Source organism: Coenobita brevimanus, chromosome 98, assembly GCF_032717465.1.
Source record: "Coenobita brevimanus isolate Jiangsu-jjx chromosome 98, ASM3271746v2, whole genome shotgun sequence".
NCBI lineage: Eukaryota > Metazoa > Arthropoda > Malacostraca > Decapoda > Coenobitidae > Coenobita > Coenobita brevimanus.
In genome coordinates, this window is record NC_137051.1 from 39892595 (window position 1) to 39915469 (window position 22875).

The 22875-nt window shown below is 43.5% G+C and overlaps 1 protein-coding gene across 1 annotated transcript in view; it reads left to right on the top strand.

The window, feature by feature from the left end:
- Sptz (zinc finger FYVE-type containing 26 spastizin) overlaps positions 1 to 22875 on the top strand; it is a 109441-nt gene that overhangs the window by 9573 nt on the left and 76993 nt on the right. The window contains exon 2 of the mRNA XM_080283608.1: positions 9826 to 9925. Coding sequence (XP_080139734.1) covers positions 9842 to 9925 — 84 coding nt within the window. The 5' untranslated portion in view covers positions 9826 to 9841. The remainder of the gene's footprint in view (positions 1 to 9825; positions 9926 to 22875) is intronic.

The window sequence follows — 22875 nt, forward strand, 5'->3', positions numbered from 1 at the left end:
CCGCGGTTTGGTCCAGTTTTTGCAACGTCATTCTGGAATGACACCCGCGGTTAAAGGGTTAAAATGGGCGCCAGTGTGATTATGTAGTGTGTCAAATTTTGATGAAACTACTTTTCATGTCGTCATCCTTGTGCAGCCAAAATTTGATATTTTACCAATTTAATAAAAGTTGTATACTGTATAAGCTCCTGCATCAGCTCATTTCCCTCGGTGGTGACCCTCTCTTCTCTCTACATCTAGCACTAGTCAGTCTCAGAAGTTGTCCCCCCAAGTTCATTTCATTTCATTTATAAAGGCCTCAACATGCTTACATGTGTCACCCTTATTCACCTGATGGCAGCTGTCCACGGTGCCCGATCTCAGGCAGCCACCCTCTTCAGTCCTTTATCCTTGAGGTCACACTCTGTGACCTTGTCCCAGGTCTTTTTTGGTCTGCCTTTTGCAACTGCACCTCAGCACTCACACTTCACACTTTCTGCACCCATTTGTCATATCCCATCCTCTCCACATGCCCAAACCCTCTCAATCTACCCCTCCTCATCACAGCACCAATACACTCCAGTTCCATCCTTCCTCTCAACTCTTCCACCGTAAAGCTAGTCCCCCCAGGCCTCTCATTCAAGGATGCACTGCACATCCACCTAATCATTGTCATTTCTGTATGTTTGAGCATAGGAATATCCTTTTCTTTTGCTGCCTAGGTCTCACTACCATCCAGCATTATATTCCTAAATGATTCTGCATACAAAGATCCCTTAGCACGGAGAGAGAGCCCTCTCAGTCTCCAGCCCCACCTCCAGCACATAACATGTTTCTCAAGTAACAAAACTCTTCCACACACTGAAGAGACTCACCAGCAAGATCAGTCCTTTCACACCTGACAGACTCCACATGCTCTCCCTGACACACCACATACATAAAATCAACATTATCTCGCAGTCTACCTCTATTACCTCTACACCTCTTGTGCACCCACTTATCACAAACACTGCACAAGATGGAATTACTTCCCATGCTCATGTGGCAAACCACACATGGCCACTGTCCCTGTTCTTTGACAGTACCTCCACCAACCCTTGATACCATCACATTTGTTTTCTCTGCATTTACTCTCAAGCCCTTGTGTCCCATACAATCTCTCCCCTTCCTAAATCTTTCCTCCGCCTCCCCTTCATTCTCTGCAATCAACACCAGATCAGCGACATAAGAGATCTCCCACAGGAGTCAATTTCTGAAGTCATGTTAAAGGGCTTCAGGCACCATGATAAACAACAAGGGGCTCAAGACTGACCCCTGATGCACTCTAACATTCACAGAAAACTCATCACTTAAATCTCCATTCACTCTTACCTGAGTGCTAGCACACAGATACACAGCCATAACCAATCTAACCAGCCACTCCTTGATCCTAAACTTTCTCATTCCCCACTTCGCTACCTCCCTAGGGACTCTGCCAAAGTCCTTCTTCAAAACATTAAAAACAAAGTACAGATCCATTTTCTTTCCTGTATATTTTTCCTGAAGCTGTCAGACAGTGAATGTGACATCCGTGGTCTCTTTGCCTGGTATAAACCCAAACTGCATCTCATCAGTATTCATTCTTTCTGTAATCATACCTTCCAGAGCTTTCTCCATTACCTTCATTATTTGATCCAGACATTTATGCCTATATAATTTCCTCTTTCCAGGGCATCACCCTTCCCATTGTATTAATTTACAATCACACTCTTCAGCCAGTCACTAACCCCACTCCTATATCTCCTGAGACCTTCAGCATTTCAGCAGTCAACCTAGACACACCTGCTGCCTTCCCCAGTTGCATCCTGCCTGTTGCTTTGCTCACATGGCAGTATCAATCAAAGGCCAGGCACCTAACACTAGATCCATTGACTCCAAACCTACCTGGTTCCAGTCAAACTCCTCATTCAGCAGCTGGTTATAATGCTTTCTCCAGGCATCTTTAATATCCTCACTGTTCACCACTACCTCTCCTTCATCATTCTTCATACACTTCTCACCTATGATATCCTTGTTTTCCCCCTTCATCTGATTTGCTACATCAAATTACATATTCTTTCTTTCAACACTGCAGTATTTAGGTTATCAAGTAAAAGTCTCTAAGACTCAGACTTTGCCCTGTATACCTCTTTTCTAGCTCTGCACTTGGCAGACAAGTATTTCTCTTTGTTACAACCCCTTTTCCATTTCCAGAAAAGCCTTCATTTTTCCTTAACTGCAGCTTGTACACCCTCATCCCACCACCTTGTTACTATATGTCCTGGGGGTCTCATTTTCCATCCACACACTGAATCAGTAACTCTCAGGAGATTGTTCTTAAGAGCTCTGCACTGGTCATTAACATTTCTGTCAACAGCTCCCTGTTCAGCCACCACTCTGGTCATCTCGATGTAGAAGGCATCCCTTACTAACTCGTTTTTCAGCTTCCATATTTTCCATCCAGGTGCATAGGTCCTCATCTTCACCACCCATTGCTTGCTTCTTAAGCACCATGCCACATATCAGTAATTTGTGTTGCTGCACACACTCTTTACTCCCTATAACTTTTACATCCCTCACTAACTTGTCAGCCCTCCTGACCAGAAAATAGTCCGTCTGGCTACTATTTTGCCCAGCCTCATATGTAATCTCCCTCTCTTCTTAAAATGTGTGTTGCGCACAATCATGTTCATTGCCTCCCCAAACTTGAGTATCCTTTCCCATTCCACATTCCTGGTACCATATGTGCACCACTTGTACCCCTTCATACGAGGTCTGTTGAGAAAGTATCCAACCTTAGGCTCTTAAAAACTAAATAGCTAACCTGTTGAGCTAGGACACTAATCTCCCCCAAAGTAGGCCACTTCTGACTTGACACATGTAACCCAGCATTCTTTCCACCGCCTGAAACATTTTTCAAAGTTGGTTTTTGGTATCTCGTTCTGGTGCTTCATCACCTTTGTCATGATCTCTTCTCTTGGATGAACGTTGCACAAGACATGCTGGAGTGTGCAAATCGCAATCCAGACATTCTGAAGACTGTTATCACTGGAGATGAGACTTAGGTGAAGGGATATGACCCAGAAACCAAAGCAGAGTCATCGCAGTGGAAGCATGCAGGGTCACCTTGCCCCCAAAAAGCATGACAGGTCTGCAGCAAAGTGAAATGCACTTGCATGTTGACATGTTTTTTTTAACTACTGTAGTGTTGTGCATCCGAATATGCATCAGAAGTTCACTGTCAATGAACTTTACTACTTCGATGTTATCCATCATCTTTGTGATGCAGTTTGGCAGAAGATACCAGACCTTTGGAAAGCGGCAATTTGGAAGCTGCACTATGACAATGTCCCTGCCCATTCTTCTCAACTGATTCAGGAATTTTTGGCCAAGCGCAACATCCCACGGGTCGAGTAGGTACATGGCTCTGTGGAAATTTTAATTATTTCCCAGGCACAAAACTCCGTCGAAGGGTTCCCGATTTGAGACGAGATGAGAGATCATGATGAATGCGATGAAGCACCTGCAGGAGATACCGAAAACTAACTTTGAAAAATGTTTCAGGCAATGGAAAGAACTCTGGGCAATGTGTGTCAAGTTAGGAGCCCTTTGAGGGGTGATTAGTGCCCTAGCTCAACAGGTTAGCTATTTGTTTTTTAGAACCTAAGGTCCAATACATTCTGAACAGATCTTGTATCCTTGAGCTGCTTCACCCACACGACCATTTAAGTCCCCTCCCAGAACTACAATCTCATCATCCCCCATACCACTTACTACACATATCAAGTTGTTCCAGAATTTATCTTCTCTACATAATCCAAGCCAGCCTTTTGAGCATACACTGATGTAAAAGAAATTGTCAGCCTACTGAACAAAAGTTTCCCTACTATAACCTCATCATCCACCCTCCATACGTACATGACATATTCCACCCATTTAATCTTAACCAGCACACTGTTACCACCATATCCATCTGCACTTCCCTGCCAAAATAGCTTATATGTACAATTCCTCCCAGCAATCATTCTGGCTGATCCACCTCTATTCCTAACATCCTGTACACAGCCAACATCCACCCACCTCCTACTCATGGCCTCAGCTGCAGTACCTCCCCTGCCCTACCCTTCAGACAACCCACAATCCGAGATCCCACTCTGATCCCTTTTGGTGATTTAGTTTCCTCAGGCTTGTGCTTTTTCTCATTGTTTTTTGTTATTTGATGTAATTAGGTAAAGGAGAGAGATAGACCAGAGGCCCCACACACCTGCACATTTCCAAGTCCAGGCATGGGACCTGGGACCCCAAGCCCACCAGCCGTAACAAGTGGCTGTGGCAATGGCCTCAGGGCACCCTGCCAGGACAGCTACAGGGACATCTTGTAACTGCCCTGCCATCATGTTCCCACTGATAGGGGAGCCTCCTAGGGCGCTACTCCCAGGGTTCGGGCCCCCTCTCTATTGGGCAGAAGCGGCAGCCTGAGAACCGCAGTGCCCTGTACTCTCTAGCACAGATCTGAGCTTCATTCCATCCCGTTCCCCAAAACTACATTGGCGGAGCCTGCACCACGCCTCCTTCAATAGGTCTGCCACAGGGTAATGAGGGCAAAGTTTTCTGGTCACATGCTCTTGCTGGCATCAACCCCTGTAACGAAGTGGGGTATGTTTTGTGATATGTAAAGCACATAAAGAGTAGTGCATGAGATAGTTGGAGAAAAGTGTTTGGAAGAGTATGCTGTTGTACTCTTCATGTTAGTGTCACACTGAAAAGGTCAGCAAAGGGAGATCGTTTTCGTTTTTCGTTTTTAAAGGCTCCAACATGCTTGCATGTGTCGGCCTTGGTCACCTAATGGCGGCTCTCCATGCTGCACGATCCATTGCAGCCTCCCTGTTCAGTCCCTTAACCCTAAGGTCACACTTAATGACCTCGTCCCATGTCTTTCTCGGTCTACCCCTCACAACCCCACCCCCAATATTAACACTTCTCACCTTCCCCACCCAACTATCATCCCCCATCCTCTCCACATGTCCAAACCACCTCAATCTACCTCTCCTCATCACAACACCAATACAGTCCAGTCCCATCCTACCTCTCAACTCTTCCATTGTAAACCCAGCCCCTCCAGGCCTTGGACGCAGGGACGCACTGCACATCCACCTAATCATTGTCATTTCTGTACGTCTGAGCCGGCGAATGTCTTCCTCCTTCACTGCCCAGGTCTCACTGCCATACAGCATTACACTCCTAACACACGCTGCATACAAAGACCCCTTAGCACGTAGGGAGAGCCCCCTCAATGTCAGGAGAGGCAAGAGCTTCCTGAACTTCTTCCAACCACTTCTCACCCTAGCCACAGAGCTAGCTCCAGCCCCACCTCCAGCACACAACATGTCTCGTAAATAACAAAACTCTTCCACACACTCAAGAGATTCACCAGCAAGTTCAATTCTTTCACGTCTGACGATCTCCACCTGCTCACCCCGGCATGCTGTACACATAAAATCAGCATTATCTCGCAGTCTACCTCTGATACCACTACATCTCTTGTGCACCCATTTATCACACACACCGCACAAGATGGAATTACTTCCCACGCCCTTGTGGCAAACTGCACATGGCCACTCTCCCTCGTCTTTGACAGTACCGCCACCAACCCTAGATATCATCACTTTTGTTTTATCTGCATTTACCCTTAAACCCTTTTGCCCCATACCATCTCTCCACTTCCTAAACCTTTCCTCCGCCTCCCTTTCATTCTCTGCAATCAACACCAAATCATCAGCATACAACAACTCCCACGGGAGTCCGTTTCTAAAGTCACGTGAAAGGGCTTCAAGTACCATGATAAACAACATGGGACTCAAGACTGACCCCTGATGCACACCAACATTCACGGAAAACTCATCACTCAAATCTCCATTCACTCTCACCTGGGTGTGAGCACCCACATACATGGCCATAACCACCCTAACCAGCCACTCCTCCAAGCCAAGCTTTCTCATTGCCCACTTCACCACCTCTCTAGGGACTCTGTCAAAGGCCTTTTCCAAATCAACAAAAACAAAATAAAGATCCCTTCTCCTACCAATATATTTTTCCTGAAGCTGTCGAACAATGAATATGGCATCAGTGGTCCCCCTACCTGGCATAAACCCAAACTGCATCTCATCAATATTCACTCTTTCTCTAATCATACCTTCTAAAACTCTCTCCATTACCTTCATTATCTGATCTAAAAGCTTTATACCTCTATAATTCCCTCTTTCCAGGGCATCACCCTTCCCTTTATACACATTTACAATTACACTCTTCAGCCAATCATCTGGGACAACACACTCATAAATAATCCTATTTATCAGGTCAGTGACTAAACTCACCCCTATATCGCCTGAGGCCTTCAACATTTCGGCAGTCAACCCAGACACACCTGCTGCCTTCCCCACCCTCATCCTGCCTATTGCCTCACTCACAGTAGCAGTATCAATCAAAGGCCAAGGGCCAGACACTGGATCTGCTGGCTCCAAACCTTCCCTGTCCCAGTCAAACTCCTCATTCAACAACCGGTTATAATGCTCTCTCCATGCATCTTTAATATCCTCACTGTTCACCACTACCCTTCCTTCATCATTCTTCACACACTGCTCACCTATGATATCCCGATTATCCCTCTTCACCTGACCTGCCACCCTAAATATATTTTTCCTTTCCCCATGATTTAGGTTATCAAGTAATTGTCTCTGTGACTCAGACTTTGCCCTGTATACCTCTCTCCTAGCCCTACGCTTGGCAGCCAAATATTCCTCTTTGCTACCACCCTTCTTCCATTCCCGGAAAAGCCTTCTTTTCTCCTTAATTGCAGCTTCTACACCCTCATCCCACCACCAAGTTACTTTATGTCTTGGTGGTCCTCTTGTCCAGCCGCATGTTACATCAGTAACTCTCAAGAAATTGTTCTTGAGGGCTCTGTACTGTTCATTAACACCTCTGTCTACAGCTCCCTGTTCAGCCACCACTCTCCTCAACTCGCTATAGAAGGCATCTCTTACTACTTGGTTTTTCAGCTTCCATATTTTCCTCCTAGGTACATAAGTCCTCTTTTTCATCATTTGTTCTTTAAGCACCATATCACAAATCAATAGTTTGTGCTGCTGCACACACTCCTCACTTCCTATAACTTTAACATCCCTCACTAACCTCCTATCGGCCCTCCTAACCAGAAAATAATCTATCTGACTGCTATTTCCCCCAGACTCATACGCAATTAACCTACTGTCTCTTTTCCTAAAATATGTGTTGCACACAATCATGTCCGTTGCCTCCCCAAACTCGAGTATCCTTTCCCCTTCTGCATTCCTTAGACCATATGCACATCCCCCATGCACTCCTTCATAACCTTGGGCTGCTTCACCTACATGACAATTTAAGTCCCCTCCCAAAATCACTATCTCATCATCCCGCATACCACCCACTACACGTATTAAATCATCCCAAAGTCTATCTTTCTCTGATTCATCCAATCCTGCCTGTGGAGCATATGCCGATATAATCACAGCTATCTTTCTTCCCAACAGAATTTTCACAACCAATATCCTATCGCTTACTCTCAAAACATTCATAACATATTCCACCCATTTCTCCGCAACCATCACACCAACACCTCCATATCCGTCTGTCCTCCCCTGCCAAAACAACTTATAGCAACAGTCCTTCCCAACAATCTTTCTGGCTGATCCACCCCTGTACCGGACTTCCTGCAAACACGCCACGTCCACCCACCTCCTACTGAATGCCTCAACGACTTCCCCTGCTCTTCCCCTCAAACTTCCCACATTCCATGAACCCACCTTCATCCCCATGGGTGATTTACTGTCCTCAGGCTTGCTTTGAAACCTTTTTTGTTTTGTCATCTTCAGTATTAATAAATGGGGACAGACACAGCACAGGTCCCACTCACCGCACAATCCCAGGTCCAGGCAATGGATCTGGGACCCCTAGCCCACCAGCTTACCAGTGGCTGTGGTAGTGGCCTCGGGGCACCCTGCCAGGACAGCTGCAGGGACACCCTCCAAGCGCGTCTTGGCACTGCAACTATCCCGCCATTATACACCCACTGATAGGGCAGCCTCCTGGGACGCTACTCCCAGTTCGGGCCCCTCTCTATTGGGCAGAAGCGGCAGCCTGGGAACCGCAATGCCCTGTACCCTCTAGCACAGGCCCAAGCCCCATCTCGCCTTGGACCCATGATCTATGCTGGCAGAACCCCCGCCACGCCTCCCCCCAGAAGTCCGCCACTAGGTAGCGGGGGCAAAGTTTTCTGGCCGCATGCCCTTGCTGGCGCCAACCCCTGTAACGTAGTGGGATACGTTGTGTGAAATGTAAAGTGCATGTGGTGTAGTGCATAGATAGTTAGAGGAAATGTTTGGGAGAGTATGCTGGTCTACTCTCCATGTTACTGTCACACTGAAAAGGTCAGCAAAGGGGGATGGTTAGATAGCTAGTGAAACAGGAGCTCCAGCTCTCCCTATCACCAGCATTCCCATTCCCCTCGGGAGTACTACCCTGTTCGGCCCGTGCTACGGCCTCCTCCAAGATATTCCAATGGCATGTAAAACAGGATCTCCATCTCTTCCTATCACCAGCATTCCCATTCCTCTTAGGAATACCACCCTGATTGGCTGGTGCTACAGCCTACATAGAATAAATCAGTTCCAGTAGTGACAAGCCAAATGGTTTCCTGTAATCCATTAACAACATTGAATGATATCCATGAAGGTAATCAGCCAGTGGAAACTTGATTGTCTAGTGGGTCAAGGGCTTCTAACTGAGTGTGGTTCAGAAGGGTTTACATCTGAGGGATGGTTGTAGTTTATTGGTCACATACTGCCACCCGGAGATGAGTGACTGATCAATCTCGCCTTTTATGCCTGGTCTGAGTAGAATACTAGCATAGCTCTTGGTTTCAGTGCTCCTGATTGGGGTATAAAAGATCAGATGCTGGCTGGCTGGCTGGATGGATGAAATGGTGCCAGAAAATGCAATGTGTCTTTAGTACAGTATATATGTAGAACCAGTATAAATAAAGACCTTGGCTGTATTGATCTGTGATTTGCATAAGTAGTGGATTACCATTAAACATGTAGGATTTTAACTCTACTATTTTCCACCTACCTCTCATTCACCATTTGGCATGTGTTTTTTAGAGCACAGTAGTAGTAGTACAGTACAGTAGTAGTAGCACTAGGTTAATCTGAAATGTGAACACAGTGGATTACTGGCTGAAGTTGCCCTTCTGTGACAGTTCACCATCCTCCTTTTAGGAGATTAGGAGAATGCTGAAGGGCAGTTGTATAAATGGGTAGCTGAGCCACCTGGCTGAGTCTTTGAGGGTGGCCTTCTTCAGTACTTGAGCATAGTTAATGTTGGATTTACAAGGTGGCCTGGGACTTCACATGCTAACTTTCAGAGTTGAGTCTTTGGCTGATTTTTAGTAAAAAAATGCTATGTCAACATGAGTTCAGTTTTCAGCCATGACATGGCTGCAGTCACTGACGACCTTATTGTTGAAATGGTCTCCCTCATAATTCACCCAGTAATCGTAGCTCCTTAACCAGGGAGAATTGGACCCATGTTGGTATGTGTACAGCATTTTTCTTACTTAAAATCAACCTGAGTATCCTCTCCTGAAGTTTGTACATCATCCTGGGACACCCTGTAGGTATTATTAGAGTAATAATAGGATCTCTGTGTTCTATTTCCGGGACCATATGCTACACATCTGAATACTAGTATGGTATACTCTCGTCTCTAATCATCTTTGTTTCTTTCTTCCAGATTGTGTTGAGGAGTGATGAGCCTAACAATGGCTAGCAATAGAAGATATGACAGCCAACTATTAAGGTTCCTTTTCAGAAATGAAGTTCAAATTTCAATGGTAAGTTTCTTCAGTTTGGCTGCAGTTATCATAGGGCATTAGTTATATAATATATTTGGGAATTTTGGGTTCCTGGAGTGTTGATGTTTGTAGAGTGAATTAGGATTAAAATACAAGTTAAGGTTGGCCTTTATTTGCTCTCATAATGCTGCTCAGGGAATAGCAGTTGGTCACTCTTGTAGTGAATATCTGGACTGAGTAACCTAACCCCTGGCTCCTTTAATCTTAATAAAGGAATATACTATATACATTAACCTCAGCTGTGCTATTTCTTGTCAGCCTGGATACCTTCCCCGAGTTATTTTGTTCGGTCTTTTTATTTTAATATTAAATTTACTTTCTGTCATCAGATCAATTGTTTTTGAGCTTAGGCTCTTCATCACCCTCATCTTTTTGTAATTTATGCCTCTTTGGTGGGTGTGATGGCGATGATTAGTCACCAGCACAGCAGGAAGTAGACGGGCATGAATCCGCCATTGCTGGGCTACAAACGAGAACTGAATGACTATATATGTGGTATTTGGGAAGTGCTGTATGGCAGGGTTTGGCAGCAGTTCTGATGGTGTAGAGAGAGACTCAGCGTTCCCATGGAAACTGCTGACGCTTCCTCGTACTTGAAATTATGGCCTGGAGATCCATCGCCTTGTATGCGGTGATCAGGTGGCCAGGGGTGGCTTGCATATCTTAATTACTAAATATGCAGTATTTGCAACTGCGGTGTGGCAGGGATTGGCAACAGCTCTGATGGTGTAGAGGGAGACTCAACATTCCCATGGAAACCACTGACGCTTCCTAGTGCTTGAAATTATGGTGTCAAGACCCATCACCTCATATGAGGCGATCAGCATGGCCAGGGGTGGCCTCCATATCGCCTCATATGAGACGATGAGCGTGGCAGGGGTTAATATTTCAAAAATTGCAGAGATTAGCTTCCCCTAACCCCACGAATACTTAAAACTCAAATACTGGTTGTGGATTTTAAATTTACACTGCAGTTTACTAGTCGTATTCATGCCATTCGCAGTCAGGGTACTGTATATTAGGTTATTAAAAACGTAGTAGGTGGGGGGCACTCACCATCCACTCACTCAATGTAGTGCTGCTTTGAGTGTCTGCCCTCTCTTTTCTTCCATCCTTCCTCCTCTGTCTTTCTTTCCTTCATTCTTTCCTCTTTCTTCTGCCTACAGGTGACTTTACACTCTATCTTATGTCTTTCTTTCCTTCATTCTTTTTTCTTCCATCTGCCTATGGATAACTCTGCACTGAGTGACAAGCCAACTGGTTTTCTGTACACCAGGAAACCATTTACTATGCTGGGTGGTAACCATATAACCAAATTATGGTGCCTGGTGGTTTAGTGGGTAATTAAGGTGCTCCAGTCGGATTGAGCCTGTGTAGGTTTATATCCAAAGGATGGTTGGGGTTTATTGCTCATGTAATGCCACTCAGGGATGAGTGAGGCTGGTCACTCTCATCCTAAATGTCAGGACCAACTTGCCTAGCCCTGGGCTTCTGTGCCTCTCATGGGGCAACATAGGATTGGATGATGATGATGGATGATGAAAAGATTCTGAAATTACTGAACAAGTGTAGTTTTTGTGTAACGTGATTTAAAGACAAGGAAAGAAGCATTAAACATAGCACAAGTAGTTATAGGAAGAATGGAGAAGTGATGTTGCAGAGTTACTACGGTAGCAGACAGGGCCTTGCCACACCCAGGGAGAGACAAAAGAAATACCTACCGGCACCAAACATTAACAAAAATCCCATCACAGGTAAATCAGCGTGTTTAATTAAAAAATAAAAAAAAAAGAAACTTCAAGTGCTTTCAGTTGTATATATTGATGAGTTAAAGACTCTTCTTTATTGTTTATTGGCCAGTCAGTTAGAGACCACTGACTATTTAGATCCTGGCCACTCAGTAAGCATTAAATATATGATGATTATGGGAGTGCTTTGCCTGGGATGGATATTTATAATGAACTTGATGATGTGTATAATTTAATGGAACTTCCTTAACGTACATGCAGTAAGATAGCATAGATGAATATGATATCTCCGAATAACAATAAGTTCATTACTACACCATATTCGAGTATTAACTTCAGTATATTACACTATCTTTTTATGCATAATCAAGTTTCTGTGATTAGTGAAGTAAAAAAAAAATTATATTCGTGATGGAAGATGTTAGTGGAAAAATGTGTGTATAACTGTTGGTGATGTGGCTGGTTGTGAGTCAGTTGCGAGCCAGTTGCTGTAGAAACAAGGGCAGGCAACCCTCAGTGTTTGAACAGCTAATATCCAATTTTTTGGTTATTTGAATTGCCATTTTTTGCACCAGAACACTTTCACTGAATCAGCATTCCTGTTTACCCAAATTCATAGTACAAGAAATATCTGTATGCAAGATTTTTTCAGCTATGTGAACCATTAGACATAAAAATATGCTCAGCTGGCCCACTGGAGAGTTTGCCTGTATGGTATTTTTTTTATTACGGTACCAAAACCCCTTTAACTGAATTAGTACTCCTGTTGCCTGAGAGTCACACTACTCCCTCCAAGTGAGTGGATGATTGTCGCCACCACCTAGCATCATTAGGGTCAAGTAATTCTGGGAGTAAATGAATTTTGGAAAACTTGTGGTGTGAATACAGGGAGTGTTTGGTAAGGAACGTTAAATCATGTGGCCTCTTTTTTTCTTCTTCATCAAATGAATATCCTCATCTGAGGAAAGGTTTCTTGTATTGAAAAGGTCAAACTTTTTTTTTTGTATTGAGCAGGATAATTAATATGCATCATATGCAGAAGAGGGATGCCTTCCTGTGGTGGCACTGGTAAACTGGGCATTGATTATACTGACATCCTTCATTTCCCCTCCCTCTTCCCAGAAAAGAGGATGGTGGACTGCAGAAAACCAGTCTCAGCGTGTAGTCCAACGGGTTCACATTCCTATGGGCTTGGGACCACAACAGCACTAATAACAAGTTTGAATGTACACTCAATCCTCGTAAACCGCGGCAGTTTGGGTCTGGACCACTGCCGCGGTTTACAAAATCCGTGGTTTATAAATAATAACTCTTATGTGAAAAATTAATTAGGGTCTGGACTTTGGCCAACTACCCCCCAAAGCATCCTACCTACACCTATCTAGGCACCATCAAACACAAACATACAAATTTAGGAATATTCAGTGCATGTATTTAATACAAATAAGCAATGTTAAGGGATCTCACCTTAATCCTATGACGATATTGCTTAAGTGAATGAAGTGGGACTGGAATATTCTTCCTTGCCTGCCTCAGGACGAACATCTCCAGACATCTTTCTGTCCAAATTACTGCCTCGTCTCTGCACCGTACCCGACCGTCAATGAGCCCAGTCCCGTAAGCTTTGACGCACTTCCTCAGTTTCTCCCTGGTTTTGTAGATCGTCCTTATGGTCGACTCGTTCCTCCCAAATTCTTTCGCCTGGCTTGCTCCCTTCTCAACACGACAAGTGAGCTCCAAACGTTGACTGTATGACAACGGCGGCTGCTTCTTGATGCCACAGGGCTTAGAGCGCTTCTTCGGGGGTTTGGGAGGGGCCATGGAAGGTAGGAGGTGGGGGGAAAGTGCACAAAAAAGGGCAGGTAGCTCTTGTACTGCATGGTGATGCTCTGTACTGTGTGGGTTGGCAGGCAGAACAACAACATGGCGGCATTAGTATGCACACTTGCCACCAGGAACAGGTGGTGATTAGTTGTTGGGTCGCGGTTATCAAATTGAATGCCTCGGTTTACGATTCTCCTTGGAAAAGACCCACTTTGGTGCCTAGATCTGCAGTTTTCGTGACTTAAGAGCGGTTTAAGGGTGCTGGCAGTCTGGCAGCCACTTTGCCGCGGTTTACGAATCTGTGGTTTATAAACACGCGGTTTACGAGGATTGAGTGTAACCCTTGTACTTTGAAAAATGTTTCCAGCTAAGTAAAGCTTTTTAGACAATAGCAAGAATGAAATAAGCATAAAAACCATGTCATTGGAATGAAGAGGTTAATTTTTCTATGTCTAAATAGGTTGGAGGAATGCCTGTCTGTCTGTTGAATGGGACTGCTGTTTTGCTACCAGGTGAAAGCAGTCCCTGGGGATGTTGAATAGGATGAAGCCATAACTTTGTTGAAATTTTAGGATGGGTGTCTTTATCATCATCATCATCATCATCATCATCATCATCCTGACCTCCTTTCCCTCCCTAAGGCGGGATGAGGAGTAACAGCGCCCAGACAACTGAAGTTTGCCCAATTCAATGGGCCATGCTTCCATTCACTCATCATCCAAGCCCACAGAGTCCTGGATCCATCTGATAGGCCAAACAATATTTTATTACGTCCTGTAGCTTCACATATACTTATCTGATAGAGCCTGTCCGAACGCTGTCATGTTAAAAGGGATGCCAAAACCTTGATAATTCGTCCCTTCGCACAAAATTCATCCAGCCAGCTCAATCTCTTGCCAGTCCTTTAGCCTCACCAGCTTCTGTACCTCTCTTCCTCACACATTCATCTGCCAAATCCTTCCACTTTCTTGGCCTACATTGCCTCCTTCTTCCTTCAGATTCACTCAGATATACCCCTTTCACCACTCAGTTGTCATCCATTCTCTCCACATAACCATAGTATCTCAGTACACTCTTCAATTCTGGTGTCCACAGACTTCCTTACTCTGCATCTGTCATTAGTCACATTATTCCATATCCTATCCACTCTCTGTACTTCATATACATTCCTCAGCTGTCCCATCTCCACTGCTCTTACTCTTGACTCTTCATTTTTATGCCACACCATCATCTCACACCCATATGTTAAAGTTGGCACTAACACTCCTTTTTTTTTTTTTTTTTTTGCGAGGAAGAAGGAACCAAAGGCCATGAGCCCGCAGTAACAGTTCCCTCCAAGAGAAAAACAAAATACAATATAGAGCCAAATTCAAGATCCAATCATTTTGAGATGCCTGGACACACTGCGTTTGAAAGACTGGAGATCATAGGCAGCAGGAAATACAGACAGAGGGAGACAGTTCCAGAGCTGACCTGTTGCATAAATGAAAGACTGGGAGTAACGGTTAACTCTTGCATTAAAGAGTTGGACAGAAAAAGGATGAGAGTTTGCTGCCAGACGGGTGCTACGCGCCCGTCGTAGAGGTGGGGGAATGCAAGCAGACAGTTCAGAGGAGCAGTGATCATTAAAGTAGCGATAGAAAAGAGATAAAGATGCAACAGTGCGACGAAGAGACAGAGGTTGAAGGGAGTCAGTAAGAGGAGGAGAGTTAATGAGACGAAAAGCCTTTGACTCCACCCTATTGAGAAGAGCTGTATGTGGGGAGCCTCCCCACACATGAGAGTTGTACTCCACACAGGGGCGGATAAAACTCAAGTCTCTGTCTCTCATCAAGGCCTTCATAGCACCAGCTACTTTCTTTCTTTGTGTCACTCTACTTTCCACTTCTTTTGTATATTTTCCTTTCTTTTCTGTCATTGTACTCAGGTATTTGAACTCTCTCACCAATTCTAGTTTCTCTCCATTCACTGTAACACCACACTGGGAGCTACCTTCTGTCGTAATAACCATCAATTTACTCTTTTCTACATTTACTCTCAAGGCATGATGCTCACAGACATCCACAAAACTCTGCACTAGTCTACCAAGCTCTTGTCTCGTATTTGCAAGTAGTACTGCATCATCTGCATACCTCAGAATTGAGATACTCCATCCATCACCATTCATTACCAATGGCATTCCTCTCTCCATTACTTGTGTCTTTACTTCTCTCATCACCCCATCCATTTTTATATTGGACAACCATGGGGACATCATACAACCTTGTTGCACACCCATGCTGATTGTGAACCATTCACATATATGCCCATTTACCCTTACACATGCCTCACTACCATCATAAAAACTCCTGACAGCACCTAGTAGCTTAGCATCTACACCTTACATGCGCAGAACACTTCCACAGTCCTTCTCTTTTTACTTTGTTGTATGCTTTTTGTAGATCCACATGTGCAATTAATGCCATATAGTCTTTTCTCAAGCCTTCTCCCCTATCTGTCCTACTGCAAATATTTAATCTGCACATCCTTTGCCGCTTCTAAAGCCACCCTGTTCATCACTTACTAGGTTTTCTGATATCTCTCTTACTTTCTATATAATAATTCTTCCATATACCTTCCGCACAACACTTAATAGATGCGACGATAATTCTTGCACTCAGTTTGCTCACCTTTATTTTTGTACAGGGGTACATTCACAGCCTTTTTCCACACTGCTGGCACAGTTTCACTCATCCATGCCTTCTTACATATCTCCAACAAGCATTTCGTTCCACTCTCTCCACTACACTTAATCATCTCTGCATACACCTCATCAACCCCAGTTGCTTTCCCATTTTTCAGCTGCTTCACATCGTTCTTCACCTGTGCGAGTCTCTTGTTTCCTGGCACTACATTCCTTCTCAGCACACCCCCAAAGCCAGTCATGTTTACAGTCACTCTGCACTCTCCGTTCCCATTCATCAGACTTTCAAAATGTTTTTTCCATCTGGTTCTTACTTCATCTCTGTGGGTTAATAGTCTACCACTTACATCCTTCACACTGTCACATTTCTTTCCACTGTCACTTCTACATTTCTGCACCTCTTTCCCAAATAACTTCCTATTTTCAGAGTAATTTGCATTCATTCTTCTTTCTAGATCATCATTTACCTCCTTTTTTCTCTTGACAAGTCTCTTTATGTGCTTCTTGCTCTCATTATATTCAGTTCTTATTTCAATTGAACCCCTGTCCTGTAACCACTCTATCTGCATCGTTTCCTCGACTGCTCTCCTAACCTCTTGATCCCACTGTGCCGTACCTTTCGTTTTTGTTGTTACTCATGCCCCACCACACACCGCTTTAGCATTTCTAACTAAGCAATCCCTATATTTATCCACAGGTTGTCCAGATCCATTTCATTCCAATTCACTGATTCCAACTCCTCCCCTACTTTGGCCCTGTATTCATCTGCCATTTCTTTGATCCTCAGCATTTCAACTTTCAGTCTCTGTCCCTAACTGCTCCTCTCTCTCCTGGACCACCTCTTTCCTCTCAGCTAGACTTTGCATAGCATGATCATGTGATATGACAAACCTCCACATCGTCCTTTCACTGCCCTTGTATCAGCAACACTTCCCAGCATCAAAATCACTACGAGCATGTAATCAACCAGGCTTCTTTCAACATGATCTCCATACCCTCAGACCCATGTATATTTATGTGCATCTTTGTGTTTGAAATCTATCTATCTGTCTATTGCCAGACGCCTTAATCCCGTAAGGGGTGGCCACAAACAAATCGCCTCCCTGTCACCTGGTCCCCTGCCATTTCACTGCCCTGCTGCCAGGCAGCACCCCTCTCTCTCATATACCTTTCCATTCCATCCCTCCGTCTCATCATTGGCCTCCTCTCCCTCTCCCCCCCCTCCACCTCACTCACGTGCATTCTCCTCGTTAGTCTCTCGCTCTTCATTCTCTCCACATGGCCGGACCACCTCAGTGTATTTCTCCTAACGCTTTCTAGGACATCCACTTCCACACCACAGTGCTCCTTCACTTCCTCATTTGTCAGTCTGTTTCTCCATGTAACTCCACATGCTCGTCACAAATATGGTAACTCATTTCCACTGCTCTCACTCTTGACCTGCGTCCTTCCAACGAGGTCCAAGCTTCACTTCCATACGTTAGAGTTGGTATCACAATACTGTCATGCAGTAACTTTTTTACTTCCATGCTCACTTCCCTGTTTCTTATCGCTGTTTTTAAAGAACCAGCAACCTTTATTCCATGTTGTACCCTTTCAGTCACTTCACCCTCCAAATGTCCATCCTTACTCATCACACTACCCAAGTACTGTTCTAAAATGCACCCACATTTTCCATTTCCCCATTATCCAACTTCACAGTATATCCAGTGACTTAATTCTCTTGAAGACCATAATTTTACTGTTCCCTACACTCATCTTTAGATTCGGTTTCTTATACACACTTCCAAACTCATTCACCAAACCTTCCAATTCCCTTTTGTCTTCACATAACAATACAATATCATCCGCAAACAACAGTACTGTACTGGGTTTCCAGACGCTGCCCTCACTCATTAAGGATGCTTCAACATCCACTGCCCTACCTTGTATCTCTTTTATAACCCCATCCATATACAGATTGAACAGCCATGGAGACATAACACATACCTGTTTGAATCCAACATTCAAAAAGAAAAAGTCACTCAATTCACTATCCACATGCACTGCAGTCATAGCTCCCTCATTCAACTTCACGGCATTCAACAACTTCCCATTTACTCCACATATTCTTAATATTTTCTACATTCCTTGCCCATCCACCCTGTCATGTACTATCTCCAAATCCATGAAGGCCACATACAACTTCTTTCCCTTCTCTAGAAACTTTTCCACTAAAGACTAAGAATGAATATCTGATCTATGCAACCTCTTCTCTTCCTAGAGCCTTCCTGTTCTTCATCAACTAATTCCTCTGTTATTTCCCTAACTCTGTCAGTAAGTATCATACCATACACTTTTCCTGTTACAGTAAGAAGACAAATGCCTGTACGATTACCACACACTTCTTTATCTCCTTTACTTTTGTACAGGGGAATAATTATACCTGACTTCTAATCCTCTGGAACTCTTCCTTCTTCCCAGGCCAATCTGCACATCTCCCATATCCATTCTACTACTGTCTCTCCCCCATGCATCAGCATTTTGCCCTACATTCCATCTGTTCCTGGTGCCTTCTCCATTTTGACTTTCTTCATTGCTTCCAGTACTGATTTCTTCTCTTCTCATCCCACCTCCCTCCTTCCAGCCATTCCCCGTTCACTTATCCCTGCATCACTTTCATTCTCTACGTTTAACAGCTCATGAACGTGTTCTCTCCATCTGCTCACTTTTTCTTCCTTCTCCACTGGCAATCTACCATTTTTATGTTTCTCTCCCCAACTCACATTTTCTTACATTCCCTTCGCTTTACACTCTGATTCCTTCCAAACTCCTCATCCACTCTCTTCTTACTCTCTCTTACTAATCTTTTCACCTCTCTCTTTCTCTTTACATATAACTCTTTCTCTTCCATCTCTCAATTTCCTCCACACCTCTGCTTCCCATCCACTCACTGTATGCTTTCTTCTTTTGTGCCACAGCTTGTCTCACCTCTTCATTCCACCTTGCTGTTCCTAGCACTCCCTTTCATCTTCTTTTCACCCCATACACCTCCTCACATGCTGTACAGATTTCCTCTGTGAATGTCTTGCACACTCCTTCCACCTCCCCCATCAGCTCCAAATCATATTTATCCAATTGTTCCTCCACTTCTCTCTTATATTTTGCCTTTTTTCCATCCTCTGTATGGACTACTACTACCTGTCCTTCCCTCCTTCTGTTTCTCCATTGCATTTGAACCTTGACTTTCACCATCACCACATGGTGGTTAGAGGGTCCATTCCCCTAATGTCTGTATACTCTTGCAAACATTACAGACCTTCTCATTCTGTTATCCACACACACACACACACACACACACACACACACACACACACACACACACACACACACACACACACACACACACACACACACACACACACACACACACACACACACACACACACACACACACACACACACACACACACACACACACACACACACACACACACACACACACACACACACACACACACACACACACACACACACACACACACACACACACACACACACACACACACACACACACACACACACACACACACACACACACACACACACACACACACACACACACACACACACACACACACACACACACACACACACACACACACACACACACACACACACACACACACACACACACACACACACACACACACACACACACACACACACACACACACACACACACACACACACACACACACACACACACACACACACACACACACACACACACACACACACACACACACACACACACACACACACACACACACACACACACACACACACACACACACACACACACACACACACACGGAGCCGGAGAGAGCAGACGTCCCAGCCATCGCTGCTAACCTTAAGTAGTTTCAGGAATTTTGTCTGTCCTGTCTCCTAAGGTCTTGCTCTAAATTCAAAATAATGAAAGTTAATAGACTACCTAAAATGTAAAGATTTATTGACTAGATTGTACATGAATGTTTGTACTGTATTTTTTTTTCGGTAACAGCTGTTTTGGTATTTAACCAACATCAAACATGGCCGAAAATATAAACAATGAGGGACTGGAATTTCAAGGATTTGATGCTAATACCAATGTCATGGACCTGGTTAAAACATTAATTATGAGGATTAGTGAACTCGAAAAGAAAGTAGAGAATCTAGTGATAAAGGATGTGTCAGTAAATACGGAAACCACCATACAGAGTCTGATCCAGTCCAATGAAACAGCGAATGAAGAAATTAGGAATTTGAAGCGGGAAGATGTTGAACTGAGGAGGAAACTAGAAGAGAGTACTAATAAAACGGAGAAGGTGAGTAATGTATTAGAAGAACATAAGGCAAAGTGGGCACACGTAGAAGAAGAACAGAAAGAAGTGGCCAGCTTAAGAGAGATCATCCAGGAAGAAAGGGAAATGAACAAGAAAGAAATGGAAGAAAATGTAGTGAAAATACTGAAGAAAAAAGAGAAAATAATGAGAGAAACTGTAGAAAGGAACGGATGTGTGGTAGTATTTGGAAACGGGGAAGAGGAAGAAAACGTTAGGTTCGTAAGACTCGAGAGTGACACGAACCTAGTGAGAGGAATATTAGGCAAGATTGACCCCGAAGGAGACAAGTGGGTAAAAGAAATTGAGGAAGTAAGGAGGATAGGGCCTTACAAGAAAGGAGAAACAAGACCAATGAGAGTCAAGTTTACATCAGAAAGTGTAATAAATGAGATACTTAAAGTGACCTGGAAACTAAGCAAAGAGGTGGGGATGGAAAATATTATAATAAGAAAAGATCTGAATGAAGAAGAAAGAGAAGTTTTAAAATCATTAAAGGAAGAAGTAAAGGAAAAGAATGATAAGAAGACAGAGGAAGAATGTAATACTTTTTTTTGGAGAGTATTGGATATGAAAGTAAGGAAATGGTATTTAAGGAAATAGAAGTGAAGGAAACTAAGGGGGATGGTTGTGAAAGATCAGAAGTTGAGGAAGTGGTACGGACAGAGAGTAGGAGAGAAGAGGGTATTAATAATGTCAAAAATAATTTGAAGGTGATATATACTAATGTTCATGGTTTCATATCGACAAGGATCGAAATTAATGATTTCTTAAGAGAACATGAACCTGATGTCATGTGCTTTGTAGAGACCAAATTAAGAGAAGATATTGATGTTCATTTGGGAGATGGTAAATACAAACTGTGGAGAAAAGACAGAAAAGAAAAAAGGGGAGGAGGAGTGATGATAGCAGTGAAGAACAACATAAATGTAGATACTGTGGAAATGGGAGAAGGTAGGGCTGAAGTGATATATATGAAATTAGAAACTGGAGAGAATGTTAAGAGAGATATGGCGGTAGTGTATGTTCCCCCAAAGACGAGAGCATGGAAGGATGATGAATACCATGAGATGTTGTTAGATATGGCTAGCTACTTGCAAAAAATAATTGAGAAAAGCAATACTGTAATATAATTTTGGTGGGTGACTTTAATTGTAAAGAGGTGAACTGGGAGGAATGGTACTCGGGAGGCGGCGAGGATTCGTGGGGCACTATGTTATTAAATACAGTAGAACCTTTCTCATTCGGACTATATGGGGGGAAGGGTTGTCCGAATTAGCAGATTGTCCGGACCATGAGGGTAATCTCCAGTTCATACCAAAATCTATCTACATATGGTATGTTTGTTAATTTTTAACATATGTGGCATATGTCAACCCTAAGTAACTGCAAAAGATGAAAGGATACTAAAATAACAAAACTAATCATGTACAACAGTATTGTATTGCATAATTTACAGGTAAGGCCATGACAAGAAACTAGCCTACATTTTAAATTGTAGTAAGTGACTAAGGCCCGTGTAGGCAAAAAAATAAATAAATTAATTAACTGTAATATTTGGAATAAAAATAAAACTTATGTAGGCAAAAAATACATTGTCATCTTCGGCATATTGATAACACCCATATGGGCAAGAAGCTAATGTTTGAGGTACAAGTAAAGCACATTTAAGTACAAAAAATAACCTACAGTAATCACTAAACACGGCAGAATATTCTGACCCATTTTTGTGTAAGCAAACTCCTTTTAAATTACAGAAGCTACACTTGCATTAAGGGGCATTGTAAGGAGGATTAACTTTTGAAATACAGCTTAAAAATATAAGTGGTTGGTGAACTAGTTGATGGAACGAATGCTAGCATGTGTTTAAACAGGCGCCCATGCTGCGACCTAGCGTGATCCAAGACTAAACGAATGACGATCGCTTTCCACGCCGATACTGAAAATGACTTTAGAATTACATTCAGCATAATTTTGGAGCTTCTTATTTTTAAATTTTGTCCGGATTAACAGAAATCCGGATTAAAGGGGTCCGGACCAAAGAGGTTCTACTGTATAATAATGAATAATGTGATGACGCAATGGGTCAAAGAAGAGACACGGTTTCGAGGTGAGGACACACCAGCAAGGTTAGATTTACTGTTCACCAAAGAACCCAATGTAATAGAATCATTGGAATATCTGTCCTTTGGGAAAAAGTGATCACGTGGTCATTGAGTTCCAGATGTTAATAGGAAACGTCGAGCCAAGAGACGAGCTTCATAGACAGGGAAGATACAACTTTGGGAAAGCAAATTTTGCAGGATTGAG